At 36.5% G+C, this 26,870-nt stretch overlaps 1 protein-coding gene across 1 annotated transcript; it reads right to left on the bottom strand.

Annotated features, from left to right (window-relative positions):
• Positions 1-2,919: 2,919 nt before the first annotated feature.
• On the bottom strand, positions 2,920-25,645 carry LOC140163686 (uncharacterized). Its single transcript, XM_072187002.1, has 9 exons — positions 25,449-25,645; positions 10,387-10,647; positions 7,981-8,097; positions 7,558-7,680; positions 5,836-5,958; positions 5,163-5,285; positions 4,670-4,840; positions 3,827-3,972; positions 2,920-3,706 (listed from the first exon to the last, which is right to left on the bottom strand). The coding sequence occupies exons 1-9, from the start codon at positions 25,498-25,500 to the stop codon at positions 3,557-3,559; spliced, it is 1,266 nt and encodes a 421-aa protein (XP_072043103.1). The 5' UTR covers positions 25,501-25,645; the 3' UTR covers positions 2,920-3,556.
• Between the last annotated feature and the right edge of the window lie 1,225 nt (positions 25,646-26,870).

Raw genomic sequence — 26,870 nt, 5'->3', positions numbered from 1 at the left:
TTTAAGACGGGTCTGATACACTCTTCAGCCATTTCAATGAAAAGCTTTTCTACCTCTAGTATCGCACTTTCACACGAGCATCAAATTTACAAACTCACAAAACGTTTACTTTGGGAAGCAACTGCTCAATTCAAATCACATCTAATTGCACCCCTGTAAAGTGTGTTTTAGAGAATAAAAGTATTATTTTGAGATCAAGCCGTGTATATCTTTCGCCTGATAGAGCACGAGAGATACCATTATTTTATGAGAAACAACAAGGTGGAATGCAGAGTTGCGCAATATTTACTTGTTCTATACACGGCTGGGTCTCAAAACTTAACCCCATGAGCATGATGAGAACTACCTGCCGATTGTCCAAAAAGAAGTTTTCATTAGCAATTGGACCAATCAGCAACATTGTTAGAGTAATTTCACCACGCAAAAACATTGGGGTGAATTATTTGCTCCATTCTGATCGGTGATTAAAGTAATGATATCATGTAATTGACCAATCAGAGGCAATGTTAGATCGGCAGGTAGTGTTCAGGGGGTTAAGAATCATGCAGCAAAATGGCAATGCGTCATAAAAAATAAGCATAAAACACAAACTGAAAAATTAATTCCAGCAAAAATCATGATTTCAGTATTTCTCTTTTGTCACAAAAATTATATCCAAGTACATATATTTTGTACCATGTGATAGTATGAAAGAAAACACAATTTATTGTTCATTCAAAGAAGACGATTTCTTCGCATCTTCTCCGGATCATTGTAGGGGTTGAAATGGGTATACACCAATTTGAAGAATGTATGGGTTGCTGCAACCAAAACATGTATGGGAGCCAGGACTGCAGATAATATGAAAATCAGGAAGCTTCTTACACGGAAATATTAACATTTCGAGGGAAATTTTCTACTTCTCCAATATTAAAAAAAAAAGAATGAAAAAGAAACACTCATACAAACTTTCTGAAACACCAAAATGTTTTTCATTATTTTATTTTATTTAATATTCTGTTTCGTTTATGGTTTTCAGAAACAAATTCCATGCAGATATGAGTGTTATACGGTATTTGACAAGGAAATCCTTTTTTGAACTGGTTTCTGAAAAAATATCATTATGTATTTATGAATATTATCAATCATCCAGGTAGATCAAATAGTTGTACTACATGTAAATTATAATCCTGTTCAACTGGACTTACTATTTTTTGATGGTTACGAACCGACCATCAGGAAAATCCCTCGACGACTCCCGTGTGACGTCGCATCTACCATCGTGACGTCACAGGTCAAGAATACAGAGCCAATTCAAGATCAGTCGGCCTGATGATGCGTCATGGATATGACGTGATACCGTAGCCATCAAAAAATAGTAAGTTCAGTTGAACAGAATTATAATTTAGTACAACTATATCATTATGTACATATTTACAAGACATAGTATAATGCAATAAGAGTTCTAAGCATCTATCATGCAGTTGTCATAGACTAATATCTTTCTATTAAGATTTCACATTAAACATTGGATTAGCATTAATTGAATTGAACAATGATTTGCCTTTTTCAAGTAAATGGTAATGGTAATAACGATACATTGCTGAGCGTGTGGGATTGTGGACAAACATTTAATACTGCACGGAAAAATGTTTTTAAAGCTTAATTCTCCAGAGGTTATACTCTTGACAATTGGTAAGACTTGATGCTAGCCTATTTATGTATAATTATATCGTTATTTAGGATAATTCCAACTTAAAGTATAGAATATTTCTTCCCAGGTGCCAAGACTAGTCTGAAAGGAGTCATAAAGCGCACGGGCTAAATATTAGCCAGGTTGTGTTGGGAGATGGTGTCAAATAATTGTTCGATAGAAAATTTCGTTTGCATTTTTTGACAGTGTATTATTATTGAAATGCCCTGAGCCTACGGGTGTCTCCCTATCTTTTTCAGGCTTTACCTTTTTCTTGTGTATGAAACTTTCATCAAAATGTAATGACTTGGGCGATGCAATTTTGCGTCGCCATCGACTGACGAACGGACATTGACCCAGGAGAGTTTGTTGACTTGTTTACTTGTTGTACTTGCACAAGGCGCACATTCCTGATTGTTTGATGATCGGTTTACCCAATGATCGTAAGTGAGGGTATTCCGTGAAACTTTAAGTAACGGTTGCCTTGCCAGAGGTCTATACTTTGAATTTGTTTATATTATTATGTACATATTTACAAGACATAGTATAATGCAATAAGAGTTCTAAGCATCTATCATGCAGTTGTCATAGACTAATATCTTTCTATTAAGATTTCACATTAAACATTGGATTAGCATTAATTGAATTGAACAATGATTTGCCTTTTTCAAGTAAATGGTAATGGTAATAACGATACATTGCTGAGCGTGTGGGTTTGTGGACAAACATTTAATACTGCACGGAAAAATGTTTTTTAAAGCTTAATTCTCCAGAGGTTATACTCTTGACAATTGGTAAGACTTGATGCTAGCCTATTTATGTATAATTATATCGTTATTTAGGATAATTCCAACTTAAAGTATAGAATATTTCTTCCCAGGTGCCAAGACTAGTCTGAAAGGAGTCATAAAGCGCACGGGCTAAATATTAGCCAGGTTGTGTTGGGAGATGGTGTCAAATAATTGTTCGATAGAAAATTTGGTTTCCATTTTTTGACAGTGTGCACAAGTTTAATTATAATAGTAATAATAATAATAATTATTATTATTATAATACTAATATAAATTATTATTATTATAATAATAATTATTATTATTATTAGTGTTATTATTATTATTATTATTATTATTAGTAGTAGTAGTAGTAGTAGTAGTAGTAGTAGTAGTAGTAGTAGTAGTAGTAGTAGTAGTAGTAGTAAAATTGTCACACAAAACACCATAGCTACAAATGATATACAAAACCTGGCAAATAGTAAAACAGAATGATGCTCACATGATTGGATTCAACATGTAAAAGAGTTCTTTGAAAGTTCGAAAATTAAAATACCTAAATCTCAACAGAAATGGGACAAATTATGCATTTTGGTGATACTGGAATATGTTTGGAAGTAATAGCCTGCATTTCAAAAAATAATCTAAAGCACAAGTTCCGGTCAATTTTGATATAAAATTGGATGGTTTGAACCCAATGCACAAATTTATTGGTCGAGCTATGAGTTTTAAAATATTGGACGAGACGAAGGCGAGATCAATATTCTAAAACTCATATCGCATACGATCGGCTCTATTTACAATACGTTAAAATTGGCGGCAAAATCGGCGATTTTCAAAATCACGGGGGATTAGAATCCTTTTGTACGTTAAAATTGGATGCAAAATGCGTCCGATATGCTATTTCTTTGTCATTTTAATCTGTGTGGAGAGGTATGGGAAGCAAGATTATAAAAACATAATATATAGAAAAAACAAAAATATAGAAAATAATGTACAGATGAAACAGATCCATTATCTGGCACCCACAAAGAATATAATGTTGTCATCTACCGCATTTTTATTTACACATTATGCCGACATCCGCCTTATTCTGTCGCGTTGAGTCACATATCTAGTCATTTTTACATCCTAATATTTCGAATCTCAGTGCGTAATAATCTGTAAATTTGGTCAGACAGTTGATGCGTACAATACGAGCGTATACTGGTTCAGAAAAACTTGTGGTCACCTCGGCGTACTGGTCAACGTGGCCCGGAAATATCTGTAGGGGAGAGAATGTAATTTCAGTGAGCAAGAAAAAGATACATCATAACGATTGGATGGTCTGCATGTCCGCGAGCATGATACTAGACAATGTTTGATATCTAAAGTCATTACTTACAATCGCAATTCCATTTTGATCTTTAACAAACACCTCGTTGGCACCAGTAGTCAGGAATGTTGACACTTTGAATGATGTCACATAGTCAGCGCCTGCAGTCTGTCCATCACCCTGCGTTATAACACCAGTTACATAGGTCTGGTAACCTGGTGATAAAAGAAATTGAGAGCACATAAAACATCAAATTGCATTCTGAATAAGAAAATTTTAATTTAGATTTTTCAAATTCGAGATATAATACAAATTTTATGGCAAATTATTAAAACTGACATTTTCTACATCTGCTCTGAGGTCCCACAAAAATACTTTGCAAAGGTGGGTGACCGATCCCTCAAATTATTGACCTATGGCTTCTTGTATGTTAAGAACAGTGCATCTCAGCAAGGTGAAACTATAATTTCCTTAATCCTTATGACAAGAGACGTGCCTTTGTAACATTTGAATTCGTACAACAAACATGCATCTAATGTGGGGCAACACGGTGAACACCACGAATGTAAGGTGTAGGTCTCGTAAATCTGAGGTCCTGGGTTCGATTACCAGGCGGGATCACTTTATCTACTTGTCTCCTTTATTATTTGCGACGGCGAACCTGATGAAAAATAATGTTTATTTAGGTTAAGTAGTTAGGGTGCATCAGTTAGGTCCCTAAATAAATTAACGTTTCGCATTTGAGACAAATATTTCATGATTAGTAGGCCTTGTCATTTGAATCATTTATACATGTTCTCATTTTGGTTATTCATTTATTTTCCATTTATTTATCAGGAGTCTATGCAAATGAAGCTTAACATAAATTTGAGAATAAAATGCTACCAATTCTACACTGCGTGATGTGATTACCTATATCAGCTTGTATATAAGTTATTCCTGTCGGGAACAAAGCCGAATGCCATGAACTGGAACCATTCAGCCTTCCATTTGTGGCTTCGTATTCAGAGTTTACCGCTGATGATGCATTAATATTCTCATCGGGTATGTCACCATTTCGCATTCCCAGATAATCCATGCAAACTGGAATATTGAAATAGAAACATTTTGTACAAAAAATAAACTAACTTGGATAAATATTCTTATGGATCTGGAGTTGAAAAAACGAGAAGAAGGAATAACTAATTATATACATGTAATTAATGCACTCTGCCGAGGAAAGGTGGCAACGCCAAGAGTGAAAAGGCACAGCGTGTGTCAGACAATAAAACTGAGATATAAGTAAAAAGTGAGGAAAAAAAAAAGAATATAAAAACATCAGATGCACCATTTACAAAATGAATCGCGTATAGGTGATAATTATTTTCAAAAAGTAAAATGGTGATATGGCACAAAATAGACTAACCTGTGCATGTTAGTCCATCTCCACTGTAACCGGCATTACATGCACACGTGAAGGAACCAACGGTATTGGTGCAGGTAGCCTTTGCGTCACAGTTATCAGTACTCGAAGTACATTCATTAAAATCTGTTCAAAATGCATGGAATACGTCATATGTATTAGGTAAAACTCAGATCTTGAAGTATGATCAAAAGAAAAGTTAAAATAGTTCATGTACTCTGAAACATGATATAATTAAAACTCAATATTGCTTGAATAAAATCGGCTTTGTATTATAACATAATGTATAATTTTCGATTGATAACATAATTTGTTTTGGAAATTTAACTCTCTTCACGCGGGTGTCGACTGCAGACGACAAGTTTCATTTTTTTTTTAAAGTCAATTTTGTGAATTTTCATGACCATAATGGAATCAGCATGAAAAATGCATTAAAATGGGTACAAACAAGACTAGTATTGGTTCAGTGGTTCTTGAGATAGCTCTTGGTATTTTGAGAAAATATCTCAAAACTTGGGACTTCTTATGTTGAAGCCTATGGCTAGCATGCAGAGTAGTCATGTCAGAGTATTAAAGCAATCATAGTAGACACTATCGATGGGAATGTAACATTCCCAAAGAGTAGTTTGACTCGCGTATAAATAACAATATGGTATTAGGCACAAAATATACTAGCCTGTGCATGTTACTCCATCTCCACTGTAACCATCATTGCATGCACATGTGAAGGAACCAGCGGTATTGGTGCACGTGGCATTTGCGTCACAGTTACCAGGACTTAAAGCACATTCATCAACATCTGTACAAAAATGTATTAAATACGTTATAAATTAATAGGTAAAACACAGATTTCAATAGAAAAGTAAACCTGATACTTGTACTCTGCAACATGGTACAATTAAAACTATTTCTTATTCAATGGGTGCGTCTTGTAAAGAATTCACGTAATTTGATTGGTTTTCTGGTGTATAATATCTCACAATAGTTGATAGTGATATTAGTCAGGGCGCGCGCCGCCACGCAACGGCGGCACGCTTGTTGCTCCTCAATGATCGCGCGATAATGCGTTCGCGTAATACACGTGCGAGCTAAGAACGCGATTCGGCGGCTTAGATGTTCGTGATGGTTTCGTTCATTTAAAACAACGGGGATGTCCTCACAAAAGTAACTTTATTTTTTTCTTAAAAAGGGCAGTTTTTCTTGCAAAATTTACATTAAAACTGAATAAGAATGCGCCGGCATCCACTACTCAAAATATTGGCCAGCCCATCCATTATGACACGATATTGGATAGGCAAAAGACAAAATCCTATCATTTATTCTCTAAATAACGTTTAAAGCAATTTAAACGGTTTTGCTTGCCGACATAATTTATCATGTTTGACCGTTCACTTCACAAATATTGGTACTGAAATTAATTTGTTTTGAAAACTACAGGAATGCACCATTTCCAAAAAGTAGTTTGACTCCCATGAAGGTGATAATAATTTGAAATGAATAGAATGGTGATATGACACAAAAAAGACTAATCTGCGCATGTTAATGAATCACCAGTGTAACCGGAACCAACGGTGTTAATGCAAGCAGCGTTACAATTATCAGTACTCGAAGTACATTCATTAATATCTGTACAAAAATGTATGAATATATGTATTAGATAAAACAAAGCTTTCGAAGTATGATCAAAAGAAAAGTATTTTATGTACTCTGAAATATGACATAATTAAACACTTGAATAAATTTAAGTTGCCTTTTGTTGGCAACATTATTTATTTATTTATCATTATTTATTTATTTATTTATTTATTTATTTATTTATTTATTTATTTATTTATTTATTTATTTATTTATTTATTTATTTATAATTATAACAATTCGGTCAGAGACCAGGCGAGAACCCAATAGTGCCTGATGCACTAAATTAAAGGGTGGCCTAATTACACCAAACACAAAATAAAAAGGGACAGACATAAAATGGAGAAACCAAAAGGATGAGAAAAAAATAAAATACAAGACAAAACAAATGAGGTGGAAAAGGAGATGGCTAGCACACCTGGTCACTAATGGCAGATTTGAAGGCAGCCAGGGATGGAGATTTGACTAAATTGTCAGGAAGGTAATTCCATAGCGTGGGTGCATATGGGAAAAAAGATTTTTGAGACAGGGAGAATCGGGAAAACGGAATAACAAGGGCGCAGCTGTTGAGATTACGAAGGCCATAGTGGTATCATTTTTGATTGATCAAATCACAAGTATTGGTACTGAAACGAATTTGTTTTGAAAGCAATCATAGTTGACAATAATATGATAGGAATGCCCCATTTCCAAAAGGTTTGGCTCACGTATAGGTGACAGTTATTGAAATTAACAAAATGGCGATATGGCACAACAGACAAACCTGTGCATGTTATTCCATCTCCAATGTAACCGACACTGCATGCACATGTGAAGGAACCAGCAGTATTGGTGCAAGTAGCATTTGCGTCACAATTGTCTGTACTCACAGTACATTCATTAATATCTGTACAATAATGTATGAAATAAGTCACAATATTAGGTAAACATAGATTTTTAGAAGCTGAAACATCTTCAATCTCAATAATGCTTGAATAAACTGACTTTACTTGTCAACAAAGTGTATAATTTTTCAATTGATCACTTCACAAATATTGGTACTGGAACAAACTTGTTTGAATACTTAAAGCAATCGTAGTTGAAATTTCAATAGATAGGAAGTCGCCATTTGCAAAACATTTTTGACTCGCAATTGACAATTATTGAAATTAACAGAATGGTGATATATGGTACAACATAGACTAACCTGCGCATGTTAATCCATCTCCACTGTAACCGGCATTACATGCACATGTAAAGGAACCAACGGGGATGTTGGTGCAAGCAGCATTTGCGTCACAGTTATCAGTAGTCAAAGTGCATTCTGTAAGAAATAAGACATTTTATTAAAAGTCAATTTTTGGAAAGAATTGTCACTTATTGTGTGTATGAAAAGTGATGCATTACGCTACAGGGTGTCCCAGAAAGATCTATACCGGGAAAGTTAAATTTGTTAGGTATGAATACCATTGTTATTAAGTGGTATTGTTTTATATTCTAACTTGTACATATATTAACCTTCCTTGGGAATTTTAGATTTCAAAATTTGACTGACGTCTCTAATTGAAGCTACATGATATTGAGTAAAAATGGTGAAATTTTTGACAAAACAACTAATTTTGAAATGCTGTAAAATTACTAACCGTTCAGTACACAGTTATTTGGAATAAGTAATGCAGGTATTTTCGTTGTGTCCTGTTCTTACTTCCACTAAATAGTCGATATCTGGGCGCACACCACTAAATAAAGTCCCATTGAAATATACGTAAATATACATGAAAGTAAGGGTTGTTTTTCTACCCCATGTTATGTAAAACCATGTTTCATATTTTGCTATTCATCCCTCAGAATTGAGTATTGCTGCACCTTGAATATTAACTTGGCGAGGCAAACAAAAGTGCGAGTGATGAACGTGAAGAAAGTTTATTAAATACAGTGCTTCGTGCGAGTAAAAATAGCGTCAGCAATTATGGAAGCTGGGTGCTGGCAAGTCCGTGCCGAAATGTTTGTACGGACGGAGCTGCAATGAGGGATGGAGGGAGATCATTCCATAGCTTAATGGTATATATGGAAAGAACGAGTACTGGAAAGCTAAAACTCTTGCACGCGGTTGGATGTACTTATGACTGTGGCCTCTCAGTGAGTCAATGTTCCTGCCACTTCTGATGGTAAGGTAGTCATCAGCAGAAATATCCACAATGGATGCTACAATTGTGTAACACATCACCATAATATGTCAGTGACCCTACTGGTACGGGCCGGCGATATTCACTAGTTACAAATCGTGCTGTCCGTCTCTGTACAGCTTCAAGACTCTGGATATTTCGTTGCGTGTGGGGTGCCCAGGCAGATGATGAACACTCAAGAATTGGGCGGACAAAGCTCTCGTAGCACTTGGTCTTAATGGCAGGAAGACATTTGTTGACATTTCGCCGCAGGAAACCAAGTGTCTGGTTTGCCTTTTTGGTTATGGTGTTAAATGTGCAGAGCATTCCAGGATAAGCCAGAGCTGATAATTACTCCCAGGTATTTGGAATTGGTTGTTAACAATGGTTAAGGCTAGATGTTGGTCATGTAGTGAATAAGTAGTGTGAATAGGAGATCGCTTGTTGGTAATACGCAGGACTTCACATTTATCTGGATTGAATGACATACCCCACTGCTTTTCCCATGTCTGCAGACAGTTTAAATCTTCTTGCAACAATCTGGTATCGTCGGGACATTTGATGATTCGGTAGAGCAGAGAGTCATCTGCAAATAGACGCGTGGTTGATGTGACACACTCTGGCAAGTCGTTGATAAAAACCAGAAAAAGCAAGGGGCCCAGGGCAGATGTTGCAGATGTTACAGATGAGACTTGCCCCTCAAGTAGAACACGCTGGGAGCGATTGGATAAGAAGTCCTCAATCCAGGCCAAGGCATTACCACCTATCCCGTAGTGAGATAACTTATGAAGGAGGCGCTTATGTGGCACAACATCGAAGGCTTAGGAGAAGTCTAATAATATTGCGTCAATTTGTTTTCTCATTCAATCCTTTTGCCAAATCATGAACAGTGCGTATCAGTTGAACCTCACACGACCGTTTTTTCCTGAAGCCATACTGGGCATCTGACAAGATTATGGTGCTCTTCAAGGTGTGATATGATGGTAGTATGCAAGATATGCTCCATTAATTTGCAATTGACAGATGTGAGAGTTATAGGACGGTAGTTGGATGCTTTGTGTCTGTCTCCCTTCTTGAAAATTTTTACTCAATATTTTGGTGGCACGAATGTCTTAAATAAAGATTAAGATTTAAGGATTTAGTATTGTGCTGCCATCTATGGATTATGCATGATGGGTGACTCCCATATGAAATACACACCCCTGTGTAGGAGATTAAAGTCATGTCTTCCATAGGGGGTGTATGAATTTCAGCTTGAATAGCCTATTAACGTTGCTAGGTTAGGTGCGTCAACATAATATTATTATTATGATGATGATGATGATGATGATGATGATGATGATGATGATGATGATGATGATGATGATGATAATGATGATGATAATAATTAAGATATTCATAATCATCATCATCATGCCTTTTATTTTTGAATATACGAAGCTTCTTACTGCAATATGTAGTGCGGTTCAAGAGGTCATCAAGTATGTCTTTTTTCCAGTTATGACGCATGGTGAATGGATGTGGGTCATCAACGAACCAAAGATCACCATCTTTATCCTTTCTTGGACAGGCTTTGGCTGCAGGTGCTACCACGAGACTACAAAGACATATTTCTGCAAAAGGAAGAGACCATCTCAAGGCACCGCCTCTTGAAGGATCCGGTCTTTTTTCCAGAACGCAAAGGTGGCTCTGTACAACATTCAGATGAGCTGTAATTGAAGAAAACATTTATTCGAAACCAGAAGTTGACATGAATAATCATGATAATATTAAATAGATCATGTTATGAAAATTATGTTTAACAGTTTTATCGGCAAACTGCATTTAAGCACTTTGTACGGAGAATTTTGACTAAGATTGGATAAGTTCATGAACTCTAGAGAACATCCTTTAAGATATTGAGAAAGAAAGTGTTCAAATTCTTTTGTTTATATTGTTTTTAGCGATTGATAAATTGATGTTAAAACTTTGCAAAGAAAAGTCGTATCAACATGAGGTTTTTAGTTTCTGAAAGCTCTAAATATCCTCTTTAGAAACATATATAAAACTCATTTTCGACCAGGTCGACATGTGATCCACTTAATCATGTCACATATTTGTCTGTTGGAAGTTTGATACAGCATTTTTCATGTTTACGAAAGAGATATTTTGACGAATAAGTTGAATGAAATTTGATACGATTGGAAAATGACAACATTAAACTAATTGGACCTGGTATAATTAAGTCAAACGGTTTCCACTAAAGTAAGTGGGAATGCTATTTTGTGAAGTATATAACGAAGTACTATTATATATCTCATTGTCTGTCCGTCACGAACGCAATTTTGATTTTGAATATAATATTATTGTAGCCAAAAAAAATATTTAAAGGTACCTATGATGATGATAATCTAAATAAAACAAACACTCAACTCCATTTTTAAACTTTTAAATTTTTAATATTTTAACCAAATCATATGTTGTTGACATTTAGCATGCATATATATTTCATCTAAATTGCACCTCCGACGAGTCGAAACCTTCTGGTCGTTTTTCTTCAATTTATTTCTGCCAATACATTTGTATAAGGAAATGAGTCAAGGAAGCCACTGGTCGCATTTATATTTCCGTGTACATTACAGTTCTTGAGTTATGACAAATAATATTGCACTTGGACCTCTTTTTGTAATTGTCCAAATAGCAGGCAAATATAACTTAACCTGCATTTTCCCCCTCTAATTTATTTTCCCTTCCCTTCTTTTTTGGATTTGGTGGGGCGGTCTTAGAGGTGCTTGGCACCTGTTCGCTCCAGCCATTCACTGGACTTTTTAAAAACAAATTTTGCACTGAAATCTAAAATGGGTAACCATGCTCGTTATTTCATTTTATAAATCCACTCTTCCCTCATATTGTTATGCAAAATAGAGTAGTGTTCCCCCACACCTCAACATGTGTGGAGGGAGCGTAACCAAACTGGCTTCGTAGGAGACTAAGATTTGCGATCATCCGACATATTATCATAATAAATATTATCATAATCTGAAAATTATGATAATATGTCGGACCAACAGAAAATCATCCCGTTTTACAACAAAAAGGGCGAATTTGACAATTTGCTCATAGATGTAAGTTGGAACATGAAGAGTTTGTTTCCAAAAGGTGCTAAATCCAATAGCTGCCTTGTGTCACATTTTAATGATATTTTCTAACATTTTAAAAGTTTAAATGACATTCAACGATTGGAATAGATATGTTTGTAACTCTTATCTTCTAACTATTTTCAAAATCATTTCGTCCCTTAAAATTCTCCAATGCAAAGTTTTGAAATGGCAGCAATTGGATTTAGCTCCTCTTGGAACAAAAAAAAAATCAAGTTTCTTTTATATTTATTATTTTCGTCTTCGCACGTGGGAGGTTTAAGAGATTTGCAATTATTTTTTAAAGATATCCAAAGAATTGTTATAACTATTCTAGTGGTCCAATGTTATTAGATTGGCAAGGTTACTGCTACTCCTAGGAATATTTGCAATTGAATTTTACATAAAGCAGCCTTTAGATTTAGCGCGTTTTGGAAACAAACTCTTCACATGTGATGTGTAAGTATTATAAATATGCCAAAAAATCGGTTTTGAAAAAAAATAAAGGTATATGCTGAAAAAAGATCGTACATTAAGGCTTTAAGTTCAGGATTTAAGGTATTGCTTAAGGTATTTTATTTGTTAATTGAATCAACTCCCATCTTGTTTGCATTTTCATTGTGCTGGTCACGGTCTCTTTGTATCTATGATATTTTAAACTATGTGCTTTGATCTTTTATGTTTTGCTTGTGTCAGAAATATCCTTCTTTATCATGTTTAAGTTAAGGTTAGCTGTAGCTGTAGGTTACGGTATTTTATTTGTTCAGCGCCCAGAAGCTATCAGCGCTGGGCGCTGTATTAAGGGGAGGCGATCTTTTGTGCGTAATTATAGAGGGCCAGGGGATTCACTCTATCATTATAAAAAATATTTGAAGAAATCAAAGAGCCCTAGGAATAAAAATTGTGGAGTAATTCACGCCAGACACAATTTCGTTTAATGCCAAAAATGATTTTTTGTAATCGATCAAAAAACAAGCGTTTTATACCAATTTTGAATTTAGCCTGAATCCGTAAATATGGCACCTCTCGCCCTTTTCAAGGTCAAGGCTGTTTTTACCATTATACAGCGATCCATTGTTGAAGCTATTTCACATACATGTTCAAAACACTCTAGAGAAAGTATGGGGCCATATACTGCTGAAATATCCTTTGCTGATTTCGAATGATAATGTCTTAACGTCGTAAATTTTAAGGTCAAATTCCTAAAATCAAAACAAAACATTGCGACGCAGATATTCCCCGACTTATGCAATATCATCTACGTACCAAAGATAGCATTATGAGATGTATCTTTTATTATTACACTCCTCTGTTCATCTGCCTCCGTGGCCGAGCGGTAAAGACCGTGACTGATAATCAATGGCGCTTGGAATCGTTGGTTTGAGTCCCATCGAAGCCTGTGAAAACTTTTTTTCCTTCAAAATTCATGATCGCATTCCGAAATGAGTAACTTGTCGGTGAGTCGTGTATCGTATCCTTAAGTCTCTCATTATTATTATTAATAGAGACTTTGCGAAGTGAAGTTTGAAAAATTTACTTTAACTGGAACGGCAACTTCAGAAATATCGATTGGATTTCTTGCTCAAATTTACGAACGTATGTTTGGTTACTGGAACAACAGCGTATTGTCGCTTAAACTCGGGACATGTGTATCAATGTGCGCTCAAAAGAAGGGCATGTGTAAGAGCTTGTAACCGACTACATCAAAATGTCTCTCTTTTGTTTAGTCAAGTGGTTATTAGTCCTGTAATATCCTCTGAATCTAGTACATGCTTGTATCAACATAGCAACAGCAACACTCACACTCGTATGCAATGAACCGGCAACACTCGGGGCAGATTGGAGCATGGCCGCCAAGATGAATAAAACTAAACTGAAAGTCTGATATTAATATTACATAATATGCGTCTCCGTGTCCATTCATTCCACTAATATTACAATGGCGACGAGTATGAAGGATCAAGGAACCTGCAGACCGATTGTCAGCGTTATCAGAAGGCGATAGACGCAAAAGCTTAACGCGGCTGTGTACTCTAGCCATTGTTTCTTTCTCAAAATTGAGTTTTTATGATATGTTTGTACCTTGTTATGTTTTTTATAAATACAAGGAATGAAAATCCAGATTTGTAAACTCCAACTGCAATATTTTAAGGATTTTATTTCACTATTCCACTCGTGTTTGAAATTGAAAAGGAAAGAAAATCTTTGTTGTACCAGCAAGGTACACGCGCGAAACAACTCATCGCGTTGCGTATCGCGCAATTTGTTAACGCACAAATACGCGACGCTTATCTGCATGCGCGGCGCATCTTATGGAAACACCACGGAAGCACTGATTTCACAAAAACCTAGTGGTCAAATGGCTCCGTTTTAGCTGATAAAATGTGGGTTTTTCAAGTTCTTTCCCCGATTTAAATATCAAGTTATGAATGGATTTCGCTCAAACTTCTCAAGGGGCTGTGGATTTACCCGATGTTCACGTAATATAAGTTACAAAAACGAAAACTGTCGCATTCTCCTGTGAGATTCGATGAAAGTGCAAAATGTGACCACTTTAAACTTCAACGGCCATTATTTCAATGTTCATTTTCTCGGTAAAATGACTATTTAGGTACACGATAACTCAATAAATACAGCATCTATAGGTAAGCAAATATGATCATCGTAAAAAGCATGATCGACTCAAGAAACGGTTTTCTCATTTTTTATATTTTGGTCTATTTCCGATTTTGGGCATCATTTTGTGCAAATAGGCGTTTTTGAATTTTAAAAGTTCATTTTGATGCCTTATATGGTCAATATCTCAAAAAATAAGGCCAATATCAAAAAAATAAAACGTTTTTGGAATGGAGCCTCAAGATTGAGCTAAAAACAAAATAAAATATTTTGGAAAGAGTGTTGTTTTGTTATGATGTACCTAACAAATATTGCCAAAAACTCACTTTTTGTGATTTTCTTCAAAATTGTTGTTTTTACCCCAAATCTGTATTTATATTAAGATTTATTGATGTCTTGCCTTCATAAAAATGTATACTTTTATATGTTTTGCGCGAATAATTACAAAGTTATTGCACTTTTACTACATGCATGTCTGAGAGTACACAGCCACCTTAAACCTTGAAAATCAGTGCCGATTGAATGAGATATCCGGAAAACGTGGTGAAAACGCATCAGCTAAACAGTCTCGTGATTCCCCGCTCCGCAGTGCGAGAAATGTGGAGTACGATTGCAGCAATGCATCAAGCATGGAGGTGCAAATCTAAAACAACGATCTAGCAGCATTCAGGGTGAGAGACAATAATCTGGAAACTACAAAGTAACTTTGATTTTGGCAAGAGACTCATACATTCAGTATTCATCAGCTCACACACTGGGCGAAATAATGTTCACGTAATTAACAGGCCAATGTCGTAGGCCTCATGGACAAAAAGTTCTGTTCATGAAAGGAGACAAACTGAACACGGAAGTGCTGTTCAAACTCATTCTATTATACTAGGTCTCTGTCATAGGCCTACATAAACACAATGCTACTTATGAAAAGGTAACAATCTGAACACGAAGTGCTGTTCAAACGCATACTAGGCCACTGTCATTGCTAGGCCTCTGTCATACTTTTTACTAGGCCTTCATGATAAACACAATGCTGCTTATGAAAAGGTAACAATCTGAACACGAAGTGCTGTTCAAACGCAGACTAGGCCACTGTAGGCCTCAAAAAAGAAAGAGAACACAAAGTGCTGTTCATAAAATCATACATTACAACTTTACAAGCTAGGCTTCGGTCATAGGCCTCATAGACACGAAGTGCTGTTTATGAAAGTTGGCAACGGAACACAAAGGCTGTTCATGAAGAAACTGAACACAAAGTGCTGTTCATAAAATCATACATTACAAGCTAGGCTTCGGTCATAGGCCTCATAGACACGAAGTGCTGTTTATGAAAGTTGGTAACGGAACACAAAGGCTGTTCATGAAGAAACTGACACATAAGCTGTCAATAATACTAGACTGACACACAGGCTGTCATTATCATCAATGTTCTAAAAAGAAGGAAAGTGACACATAAATGCTGTCCAAAACATAGACACAAAGGCTGTCTATTATTATGCATGGACAAAAACACATAACGAAATTAATAAAATAGCAGACACAAAGGCGTTCTCTATCAAAATTGACACACAAGCTGTCCATATTTTTATACTAGACTGACACATAGGCTGCCAACATTTACAAATACAAGCAATGACACACAGGCTGTCATAATCAATGGTTAAAAAAAAAAGAAAAAAGGAAAGTGACACATAAGCTGTCAAAAACAAGAGACACATAAGCAGTCTAAAACAAAACAAGAGACACACACAAAGCTGTCTAAAACAAGAGACACATACGCTGTCTAAAGCAAGTGACACATAAGCTGTCTAAAACGAGTGACACATAAGCTGTCTAAAAACGACACATAGGCTGTCTGGAATAACGACACAGGCTGTCTGGAATAACGACACATAGGCTGTCTGGTACAACGACACATAGGCTGTCTGGAATAACGACACATAGGCTGTCTGGAATAACGACACACAGGCTGTCTTATACAACGACACACATGCTGTCGACATATGAACGACAATGGCACACAGGATGTTGACATGAACTCAAACATACATTTAAATGATCAATGGTTCACGAAACCAAAAAAAAAAAAAAAAAAAAAAAAGGAAGTGACACATAGCATGTCGATAAAACAAAGCGAACACAAACGTTCACAAAAGAAACTGAGACGAAATGAACACACAATGTTGTTCAATAAAAAAAATTAAAAAAAAGAGAGACAAAAGGAACACAAGTGTTTAAAACAAAAGGAACACAAATGTTCATAAAAGAAAGTGAGACAAAATGAAGTTGAACACAAGTGTTGTTCATAAAAGAAACTGAGCAAAATGAACAAAGCAAAAACAAAAAACTGAGTCAAAAATGAACACAAAATGTTGTTCATAAAAGAAAGAAGAAACTATGATAAACAAACTTGATAATGTTGCATGCATTTTAAAGAAACATTTTGTTACATGAACATGTATTTTGTTATTCATGTTCAAATACACGTTCATCTTTTGAAAGTTATTTAGACTAGTTGCTGCTATACCAAGCATTTCACTTGTAAAAGTTAAGCATGTTGATCATGCTAGTTTAGCTAGTTTTTAATCAAACTTTCACATCTGCTATTTACAAACAAAAGACATAACTTTGACTTCTACCAGCTACTTGTGAACTAATACAGTGCACACAAATAAAACACAGTGGCTAATGCAACATCTGTTATTGTTGTACAAACTTTGCAAAAAAAAAAAAAAGGGGAGAGATGTAATATCCTCTGAATCTAGTACATGCTTGTATCAACATAGCAACAGCAACACTCACACTCGTATGCAATGAACCGGCAACACTCGGGGCAGATTGGAGCATGGCCGCCAAGATGAATAAAACTAAACTGAAAGTCTGATATTAATATTACATAATATGCGTCTCCGTGTCCATTCATTCCACTAATATTACAAGTCCCACTTCAAAACAAAAGACTCTACCTTAAGAGCTTCGTTTGAGCATGGAAGTAATACACATGGAAGCTGGTCAAATACTACATCAAAGTGAGTATCATACTTGCCGCGATACTGAACAAAAGCAGTACAGTTGAAAGTGGAACAATTGAGTCATCGCATGGTCAACGTGTACCATGTCTAAAATCAAAGTTCCCGCTTAAAAATCAATAGCAGTACGAGGTCGTGTACTAAGTCCTGACAATGGGCTGTGTTATATTACCGCAGTGCATGACTAGTTTTATGAACACAAACAGATTTTATAAAATCCCTACGTAATGGTCAGAATGCTATCAGTTTAATTTATACAATTTTATTAAAAGTATGTAATTATGTGAACACCTACCGATTAAATGTATATATATGCTAGACTTTCAGATAGCAGTTTTAAAACAGAAAATGAAATGAAATACAATTTATTTTACGCAAAATGTAAAGATAATACCCGACTCTGGAACATTCTGGTCAACAGCAATTTCAGGCAGCCCAGGCACACAAATAGATGCAGGATTCATTTTATAATGTAAAGCATGTGCCAAGTGCGCATATCAATTATTACCGCTAATTAGCGGTTTAGACGTAAATACATGATTTCCAATATTTTGAAGTTTAAGAAAATCTGTAAGTATAGGGTAGAAATCGATATTTTGAATGGATTTCTGTAATTATGGATTACAAATCTAACATCCCTGTCACTTTTTTCCGAATAAAAACAAAATACTTGAAACATAATCAAGAAAAACACGATTTTTGCTCAAAATAATAAACCTGTAAATAAACGAACTGGCAATAAAGGCGGCAAGTCTGATCCACATCAAAGACACGATGACTACATTGTTATCACAATAGCTTGATACGTACCCTCTATAGAATGTTACGTAAATAATTCAATAGGTGTTGGATCGACCAGCTTCCATGTCTCTTACTTCCATGGTTTGAGTAAACATGAATGAACTCGCAATACCACTCAACATGGATTAAATGTCGGGACCCAGCGTTAATCTCCTTATCATATTATTTTGAAACTAGCTATAGAGGCCTTGCATTCTTTTATCGATTGGCTCCAAACAAAGGATTTGAACCGGTGTCCTTCACCGTAGTTAGGGCGGAGTGCAGTCCATTCAATCAAATGTTGTCATCAACCTATTCGATCGTAGTGCAGGGTTATATGAGCGAGACGAACTGTCACGGTAGATTGCAATCATGCTTTTGTTGAATGCATTTGAGTAGTCCACCATATTTACGGGATGATACGTCACATGCAAGGCCTCTATACGTTTTAATTAATATTCTTACGATAATTATAGGCCTATATATATATTATTTAATAAAGGCTCGTCAGCTTTGTCAATTTCATATTCCAATTTACTACGCAAAGCCTATTGAAATGCATATTCTTTATTTCTTTCCCCTCCTGCTGAATCTCTCTCCCCTTCCCCTCCTGTTTCCCCTTCCCTACCTTATCCATATTTCCCCCTCCTTCTCCCCTCTATCTGTACTCGCTCTCTCAAACTTGACCCTCCTATAATTACCCACTCGCACTCCTGTTTCCCCCTCCCCAGTGACGTTGTCAGGGTGTTTCTGTTAGGAGTGCATGGGCCGATTCTCAAAGGGAAACGTTTTTACAAAAATGGGCTTAAAATGGCAGAAAAAGGCCTAAAAGCGTAAAATATCACGGCGGCCAGTATCCAAAAGGGGAGGGTCAAGAAGGAAGACAAGATGTCCAACGAGGGAGCTGCCCCCACCCTTGGCTACCGGCAAAGCACCTCCCTGTCCATTTCCAATGCCCTCCCTCTCCTCCTCCCTACCCCCTCTTACCAGGCACAACCTATGACATGTTATATATATCTTATGCACCTGCTTTACTCTTCCAGAAGTATCGTTTACTGCTGGCTCAAGTAAAATCAAGCCATTTTTACGGGAACTAAATCCCATTGGCGTTGAAGTCAAGCCAAAACTGATTTGGTGTACGTCATGAGCACACACAAAAGTATATATCAAGTGTGACGTTTGGAACAAAAATTATTTTGATCTAATTCAATCAATAATTTTCAGCAACACGTAGCATGTTTTTTACCCAAACCAAATTAGATTTCCAATAATTGGTCTATTAACTAGATAATACGTAAGTGGTAATTATGTAGTCTATGAGGAAATATGCAAACTATTGTTCTAAATTATGACGTATTTTCATCATAATTTACGGCACACTATATATTCCCGCGTTAACTTTTACTTCAAGCGGCTTTAATGGCAGAGTGGTTTTGAAGTTTGTGGTTTCAAACTTCACTTCGCAAAGTCTCTAATAATTATTATTACCTTCCCTTAATGACGTGCAATTTTCATAACTTTGGCGGTTGCTATGGTTTTAAGACACGCAACGCTGCGATTTAATTTAACAAAAACTGTAGATAATTAAAAATACGAGTTACGTTTCTGGCTTGTTATACTTCATTAAACCATTAGAAATATTGCTGTCATTTACAAGATTGTCTTAAAACTCGTTTTTTTAATTTATCGACTGAGCTAATGGATGTAAAATTACCCACCATCAATTTCGTCTAGTGTATGGTTTTAAGACATGCTGCACAAGATCAACTCAGGTGATCTTCCACTCTCCATCCCCGAGAAGTTTATATCTATTGATGATATTCCTGACAGAGCAGAAACCCGTAGCCAAAGACCAAACCAATACATCAACCACGGTGCCAGAACCATGTCTCACAAGTATAGCTTCTACCCCCGTACCATCACCCAGTGGAACATACTTCCTGCATCCATCATTCATGAGTCAACATCAACCAAATCATTCAACACCAAGGTCTGGAGCTACATACAGACATACTCAGCTCAGCTGTACACAGGCGAGCCCGTAGATTCAACCCCAGCCTCATCAAACTAAGCCACTCTGTACCAGCCACTGTTTTTTATGCGCACCCTTGGATTATGCACCCTCAGTTGAGTTGTTTTTAGACATTTGTGATGCCACCAGAATCTGGACGTCGATACCAATTGGTCCTGTCCAGTATTTCTTTAGAAGTAGATGTAGACGATGCGATTTAATTTAATAAAAACTGTCGGATAATTAAGAATACGACTTACGTTAACCTGTGTCTGGCATGTTATACCTTCGTTAAAATATGCTTCTAAAATTGAATCGGTGCCGCGTTTGGTTCTGGTAAATGGTGACATTATTTCTTTGATCAGTTTATAGCACAATACAAACTAGATTGCACAGCTGTTTTTGAGCAAACACGAATATTTATGCCCATGTTTTCTACCCTAACAAACCTTTACCCACAATGACATCCCTAGCACCCCTTCACCACCTAAACCTACCCTGATACTTCTTAAACCACCATGACACCCCCGATCCACCATGACATCCCCTTAATTCAGCATAACACCCCTAACCAAATGTCGATACACTGTCTTGATTTGACAATTTTGATGGTAATTAGCTAATTTGCATATAACTCAAAACAGAAGCGTCCAATGAAAAAATAAAGCTACTCTTTGTTGTTGCTTATGAAATTTGCCACATTTTGGTAACAGGGACTATACATTTTGGACAAAATTTGAGCATTTTTATGCCAATTAGCTAATTTGCATATAACTCAAAACAGAAGCGTCTAATGAAAAAATAAAGCTCCTCTATGATGTTGCTTATGAAATTTGCTACATTTTGGTAACAAGGACGATACATTTTTGGACAAAATTTGAGCATTTTTATGCTAATTAGCTAATTTGCATATAACTCAAAACAGAAGCATCCAATGAAAAATAAAGCTCCTATATGATGTTGCTCATGAAATTTGCCACAATAATTCAAACATTTTGCTAGGCAAATCCAATGAAATAAGTAACTCACTACTTTAGCTTTCGCCTTCTGGTCTGACGGCTTGATCACAAGTGACTTGGTCCACTGCTTTTCCCGCGAAACGGCTTGTTGACATTTCTCGGAAGTGGTGATGTTTTTGTTTTGAGCAGTGGGTCGTATACGTGATCTAGAGAGACGATGCCCTCGTCGCGGTTGATTGCTTTGGCCCCTTCTTTCTAATTTGGATTGCTTCTCTTTTGGTGAAAGCGTTTGAGGAGTCCTTGTCAAGAATTTTCGCCCCTTCCATGACGTGGTTCTCTTGAGCGATGTGGTCAGTGATGGCTGATTTGTGTTGTTCAGAAGTTGATTCTTTTCGGTTTGCTCTTGTGAATTTCCTGTCCGCTATTGTTTCAGTGTCTTTCTTGTGTTCTTTAAGGCTTGTCCCAAACTGTCTTCCCGTCTCCCCTACGTCGGTTTTGCCGCAACCTTTACACGGGATATTGTAGACGACATCGCTTGTCTGTTCGGGATCGAGGACTAGCAGGCTTTTTAGCGTGTTGGTAGGTCGCATTGCCGTGGAAATGTTGTGCTTTTTTAATATTCTTTGTAGCCTCTCCGCCAAACCTTCTACGTAGGATATGACCACCATGCCTTTTGATGGTGTGTCATCCTTCTTTTTCTCTCTTGCTTTCGGCCGGTTGTTTGTCCTTCATTTGCTGTTTTACTCTATCCAAAGACCATTTTGGATAGCCACACTCAGTAAGCGCTGTTCTGATCTTTATTTCCTCCTCTTTCTTATCTGCTTCCTCTGTCACTATGTTGTCCATCATATCCATCAAAGTCCGGATGGCCCCAAGTTTTTGGTGCAGGGGGTGCTGCGACTGAAAATTAGGTACTGGTCCGTGTGCGGTTTTTTTTTCGGTAAACCAGCAGCTTCATGGACCCATCTTGTTTGCGGACGATTAATGTGTCCAGGAAAGGGATTTTACCCTGATCTTCCTCTTCAAAGGTGAACTTTATATTTCCAGTCGGATCAACAGAATTTAGATGATCAGTTAGCTTTTGGGTGCTGTCCTTCTGTATGATCTCCTGCACATCATCCACGTATCTTCTCCAGATCTTGGGTTAACAATCAAGGGGCGCTGTGGCAACCGCTTTCTTCTCTAACCAGTCCATGAATAAGTTTGCGACGACCGCACTGACAGGGCTGCCCATCGCAGCACCAAAAATCTGGCGGTAGATTTGTCCCCGAAAACTAAAATATGTTGTGATGAGGACGACACGGAGAAGTTGGATGATGTCGTCAGCATCAGTCATGTCAGTTCAAAATATGGGCAATGTGAAAAGAAGCTGTAGGAAAGCTATTTATTATCACTACATTAAATTTTATTTTTCAATTTTGACACAGCGTCAAAAATCTGAAGAAGAATCTAAGTTTATGCCATTCCTCGAATAACCATATCCACCGGTAAACAGACATGCCTCGGATATCAAAACAAAAATTGTAAAGGAATTTTCGCCAAAATTACGACACCCAATATTATCCTTTATTTTAAATATGATGTTGCAATACATGTATAAGGCCTATTTGTTTAAAGCTAGAAATGCCTTACCTTCCCGCAATGACGAGCAATTTTCATAATTTTGGCGGTTGCTATGGTTTTAAGACACGGAACGATGCGATTTAATTTAATAAAAACTGTAGATAACTAAGAATACGAGTTACATTTCTGGCGTTTCATACTTCATTTCATCCATTAGAAATATTTGACTAAATTATAATTCTATTCAACTGGACTTACTATTTGTGATGGCTACGGTATCACGTCATATCCATGACGCATCATCAGGCCGACTGGTCTTGAATTGGCTCTGTATTCTTGACCTGTGACGTCACGATGGTGAAGTGACGTCACACGAGAATCGTCGAGGGATCTTCCTGATGGTCGGTTCGTACGCTATATATGTCTGCAGGAGGGTTAAACAAACTCTTGGACAAGTTTGGCGTAGTCCCCTCCGCGATTCAAAGTTGGCTCCTCCTGCGATATATAGCTTCACTTCACCTCTTTCACAGGTCAACCTAGAGCTTTATCAAGCACAGTAACGTCCTTGATGATGCGTCATGGATAAAAACGTGATACCGTAGCCATCATGAAATAGTAAGTCCAGTTGAATAGAATTATAATTTAGTCAACTATTTGATCTACCTGGATGATTGATAATATTCATAAATACATTAGAAATATTGCTATCACTTAAGGGTCAATATATTGCTCGGACAACATTGGCAAGCTAATATTATGAGGACAATGAAAATGACTCCTTTTTGAGAAAATAAGACGTTTAAAATTGATATACCGCAAAAACCAACTGTAAGCGGTGAGTTCAATTATTTCAATCGGCTCACAACTTTTGAAGATATGCCCTTGTGTTTTGTAAGTGTTAATAAATTTGACATTTCACGTTTGCATATTTGTCTCCGCCAAACGTAGTTCAAAAAGGAGATTATAATAATGAGCTCCGATGTATGTTAAGGGAGGTGTGTCTCCGTGCAGAAATGTTTTGCAAAAAAGTAGTAACCCAAATTCTGTTGATGATATCTCGATTTCCCACATGCTTTGATTGATTTCAATGGAACTTGGACACAATGACCATTGGGTACATTGACATGTGTGATATCAACAGGTGTGAGGTCAAAGGTCATCCACTGGTTACTTGAGGTCATTTCCAAGTGTGTAAAGAGCAATTGTTTAATTTTTTAACAACCACGAAATGTCCGCGAACAACCCTTCTGGCGGGACACATTGTACACACCGTGTAATTTACTAATCTAAATTTATTTTGATATACATTGAGTTGCATTTTCTCAACATCTGCAACAATACTCGAGATTAACGGTTTATGTGATTTGAGTGATTTGAACCTTTTGGGGTTTTTTTTCCTGGGTTTTTAAAAACAATTTGGTCATACAGTTTCCAAAATTTCATATAGTAGGTTGCAATTTGCTTACATATCTCTTAATTCTTTTTGAAGTACAATTTCAATTATTATATTGCCTATTACTTTTTTCGCCGTAAGAGCTTATACTAAATCCTAAATTAATTATTGTGATTTTGGCGAGAGGAAAGTGTTTTGGGACTAGGTTATAATTTCTGCGTGATTTTCATCTTTTTAAATGTTAAAGAGTTGCGGGAAATCATGTACAGCTTTTGTAACAAAAAGAATCCTAATCCAGAGTTGTACTTTTCCATATTGATGTGAGTAATAAAAACTTTGTGAAAATATTAAAACAATTCCTAAATAGTAAGAATCCCACACACACACTCGCGCGCACCCCACACACTATAAATAGAAAAGGGAGACTTGCTATCAGTGCGGAGACGCAGAATGCCTTTAAACGCAGAATGTCTTTAAAGGGATTTCGTTTCATGCGTTTTAATTCCTAATACCAGAGAAGATGAGAAAGCCCCTTCTCAAATACAAAAGATACGAAGCGCTTTATAATTGTTTTGGGAATTTGTTACTTTATTTCGGGTGACAAATCTGGCATAGTCATTTTTCCTGCTAATATTTGCAACGAGCAGCTAAAACTCATTCTCAGCAAACACAAACACATTTTGGAACGGTGAAACGTAAACCGTGTTGTTATAAATATGTTATGGTTTTGGTCCAAATGTTTTAATAACGTTTAAATATCGGGTTAAAAAGGTTTTTATGACGTTTTATACGAAAAAATCAACAACTACAACAATATTTTAACATGTCAAATTGTTCAAATGTTTTTAGCAAGTATTTACAGATGCTGAATGTTATCATGGTTATGAAAACGTTTTATGCCCTTTATATGCCCTATTCTATAATCGTTTAAACGTTTTCGATAAAGCATTTTGTATTTGGTTGGATGGTATCAGACGGCATTTTGTGACATTCTATCCGTTATAAGCCATAACATTTATTGATAAAGTGAGCAAAATATGTAAACTTACCTGCAACGATGATGGCCAAAAAGAAAGAAACGTCCAATTCCATTCTAATCATTTTGCGTTTTATTCATACACAAGAATCTGTAGATTTTGATACTAATCTTTAGTAAATGTGGGCTGATCAAAACTACGACTGCATATAAAGTTATTGCGTTTCAGACACGGAGACACCAATGGTATAGACTTGGTATATATCAAGATGTATCTTCATCTGTAATCCAGGTGCCCAAATGTAACAAACATGACGACTACCTGATCCACTGCCACTTGGCCCCGGCACGTGGCACTTTCCTGTTTGATCACCTAGGGGTGCTCCTGTTAACATATATCAGGGAAACTTCGGATCTGCTTTTAAGAGGAAAATGTGGCATTATTAGGACAGCAGAGCCTCGTAAAATTTGAAGGAAAAAATATACTGGATAAAGGGTGAGATGACGTGGTTTCAACCGTTAACCGTGAGGCTTACTCATCTAGAAATACACCTACGTCCGTGGTAAGTACCAGAGTACGAGAGGATAGGAGTGCCCCCGGAAAGAACACAAATCGATATAGAGTTTGCAATATCGTCTATAATGGAATGATCATAATTAAATATATAGCTCGAGCTTTGATTATGAAAATTGCTTTGGAAAGTGGTTGCTTTTCATTGATGTCATTTATTAAAAGCAACCTTTATTCCATGTTATTATATGACACAGTACAGTCTATGAGCTGGGCCGCAGCGAAAAACCTTTCGTTGGGTCTTCAAAATCGGTTTTGTTACATACCAGATGATGGGGACATGTGTCCTGGGCACGAAATGGTATGTTTCCAAAATTGAAAATGGCATAATATCCTCAAGGTCACGTACAAAATGACGCGTTAATTTTTTTTAAAGGCTTGATCACAAATAATGCAATTCCATGGGCTGAATCGATTGTAAATGGTGTTTTGTTTGTGTGTTACCATCGATTTGAGGAGATGAAAGTGTGTTCTTTTTCACTCGAAACAATATTCCTTCTTAGTAGTAAATACGTCTTTAGAGCCTACTTAATATTCATGAGGTCACGAGGTCAAAGGTCAACCGGAAGTGATCAAAGGTCAACCGGAAGTGGTCAAAGGTCAACCGGAAATATCGCCATTTTGAAAGGTCAACCGGAAATACCGCCATTTTGAAAGGTCAACCGGAAATACCGCCATTTTGAGTCCACGTTAATATTTAGGGACGTTAATATTTAAGGACGTTTGACAAACGATGAAAAAAACAAACGAGATACACGAGAATTGTTTCTTATTCTTTCACCTTTATTAGGAACATTTAAGACTAATACTTAAAATTAAGCTATCTATTCTTTATTATAATCTAATAGCTACTTTTTACGGCTCAACTTCATGAAGGGTCGAGCAATCTGATTTACTAAATACTCTAAATCCGTCACTTCGAAA

This window comes from Amphiura filiformis, chromosome 11 (genome assembly GCF_039555335.1).
Source record: "Amphiura filiformis chromosome 11, Afil_fr2py, whole genome shotgun sequence".
In the NCBI taxonomy this organism is placed as follows: Eukaryota; Metazoa; Echinodermata; class Ophiuroidea; order Amphilepidida; family Amphiuridae; genus Amphiura; species Amphiura filiformis.
This window is presented reverse-complemented; position numbering and strand designations above follow the sequence as displayed.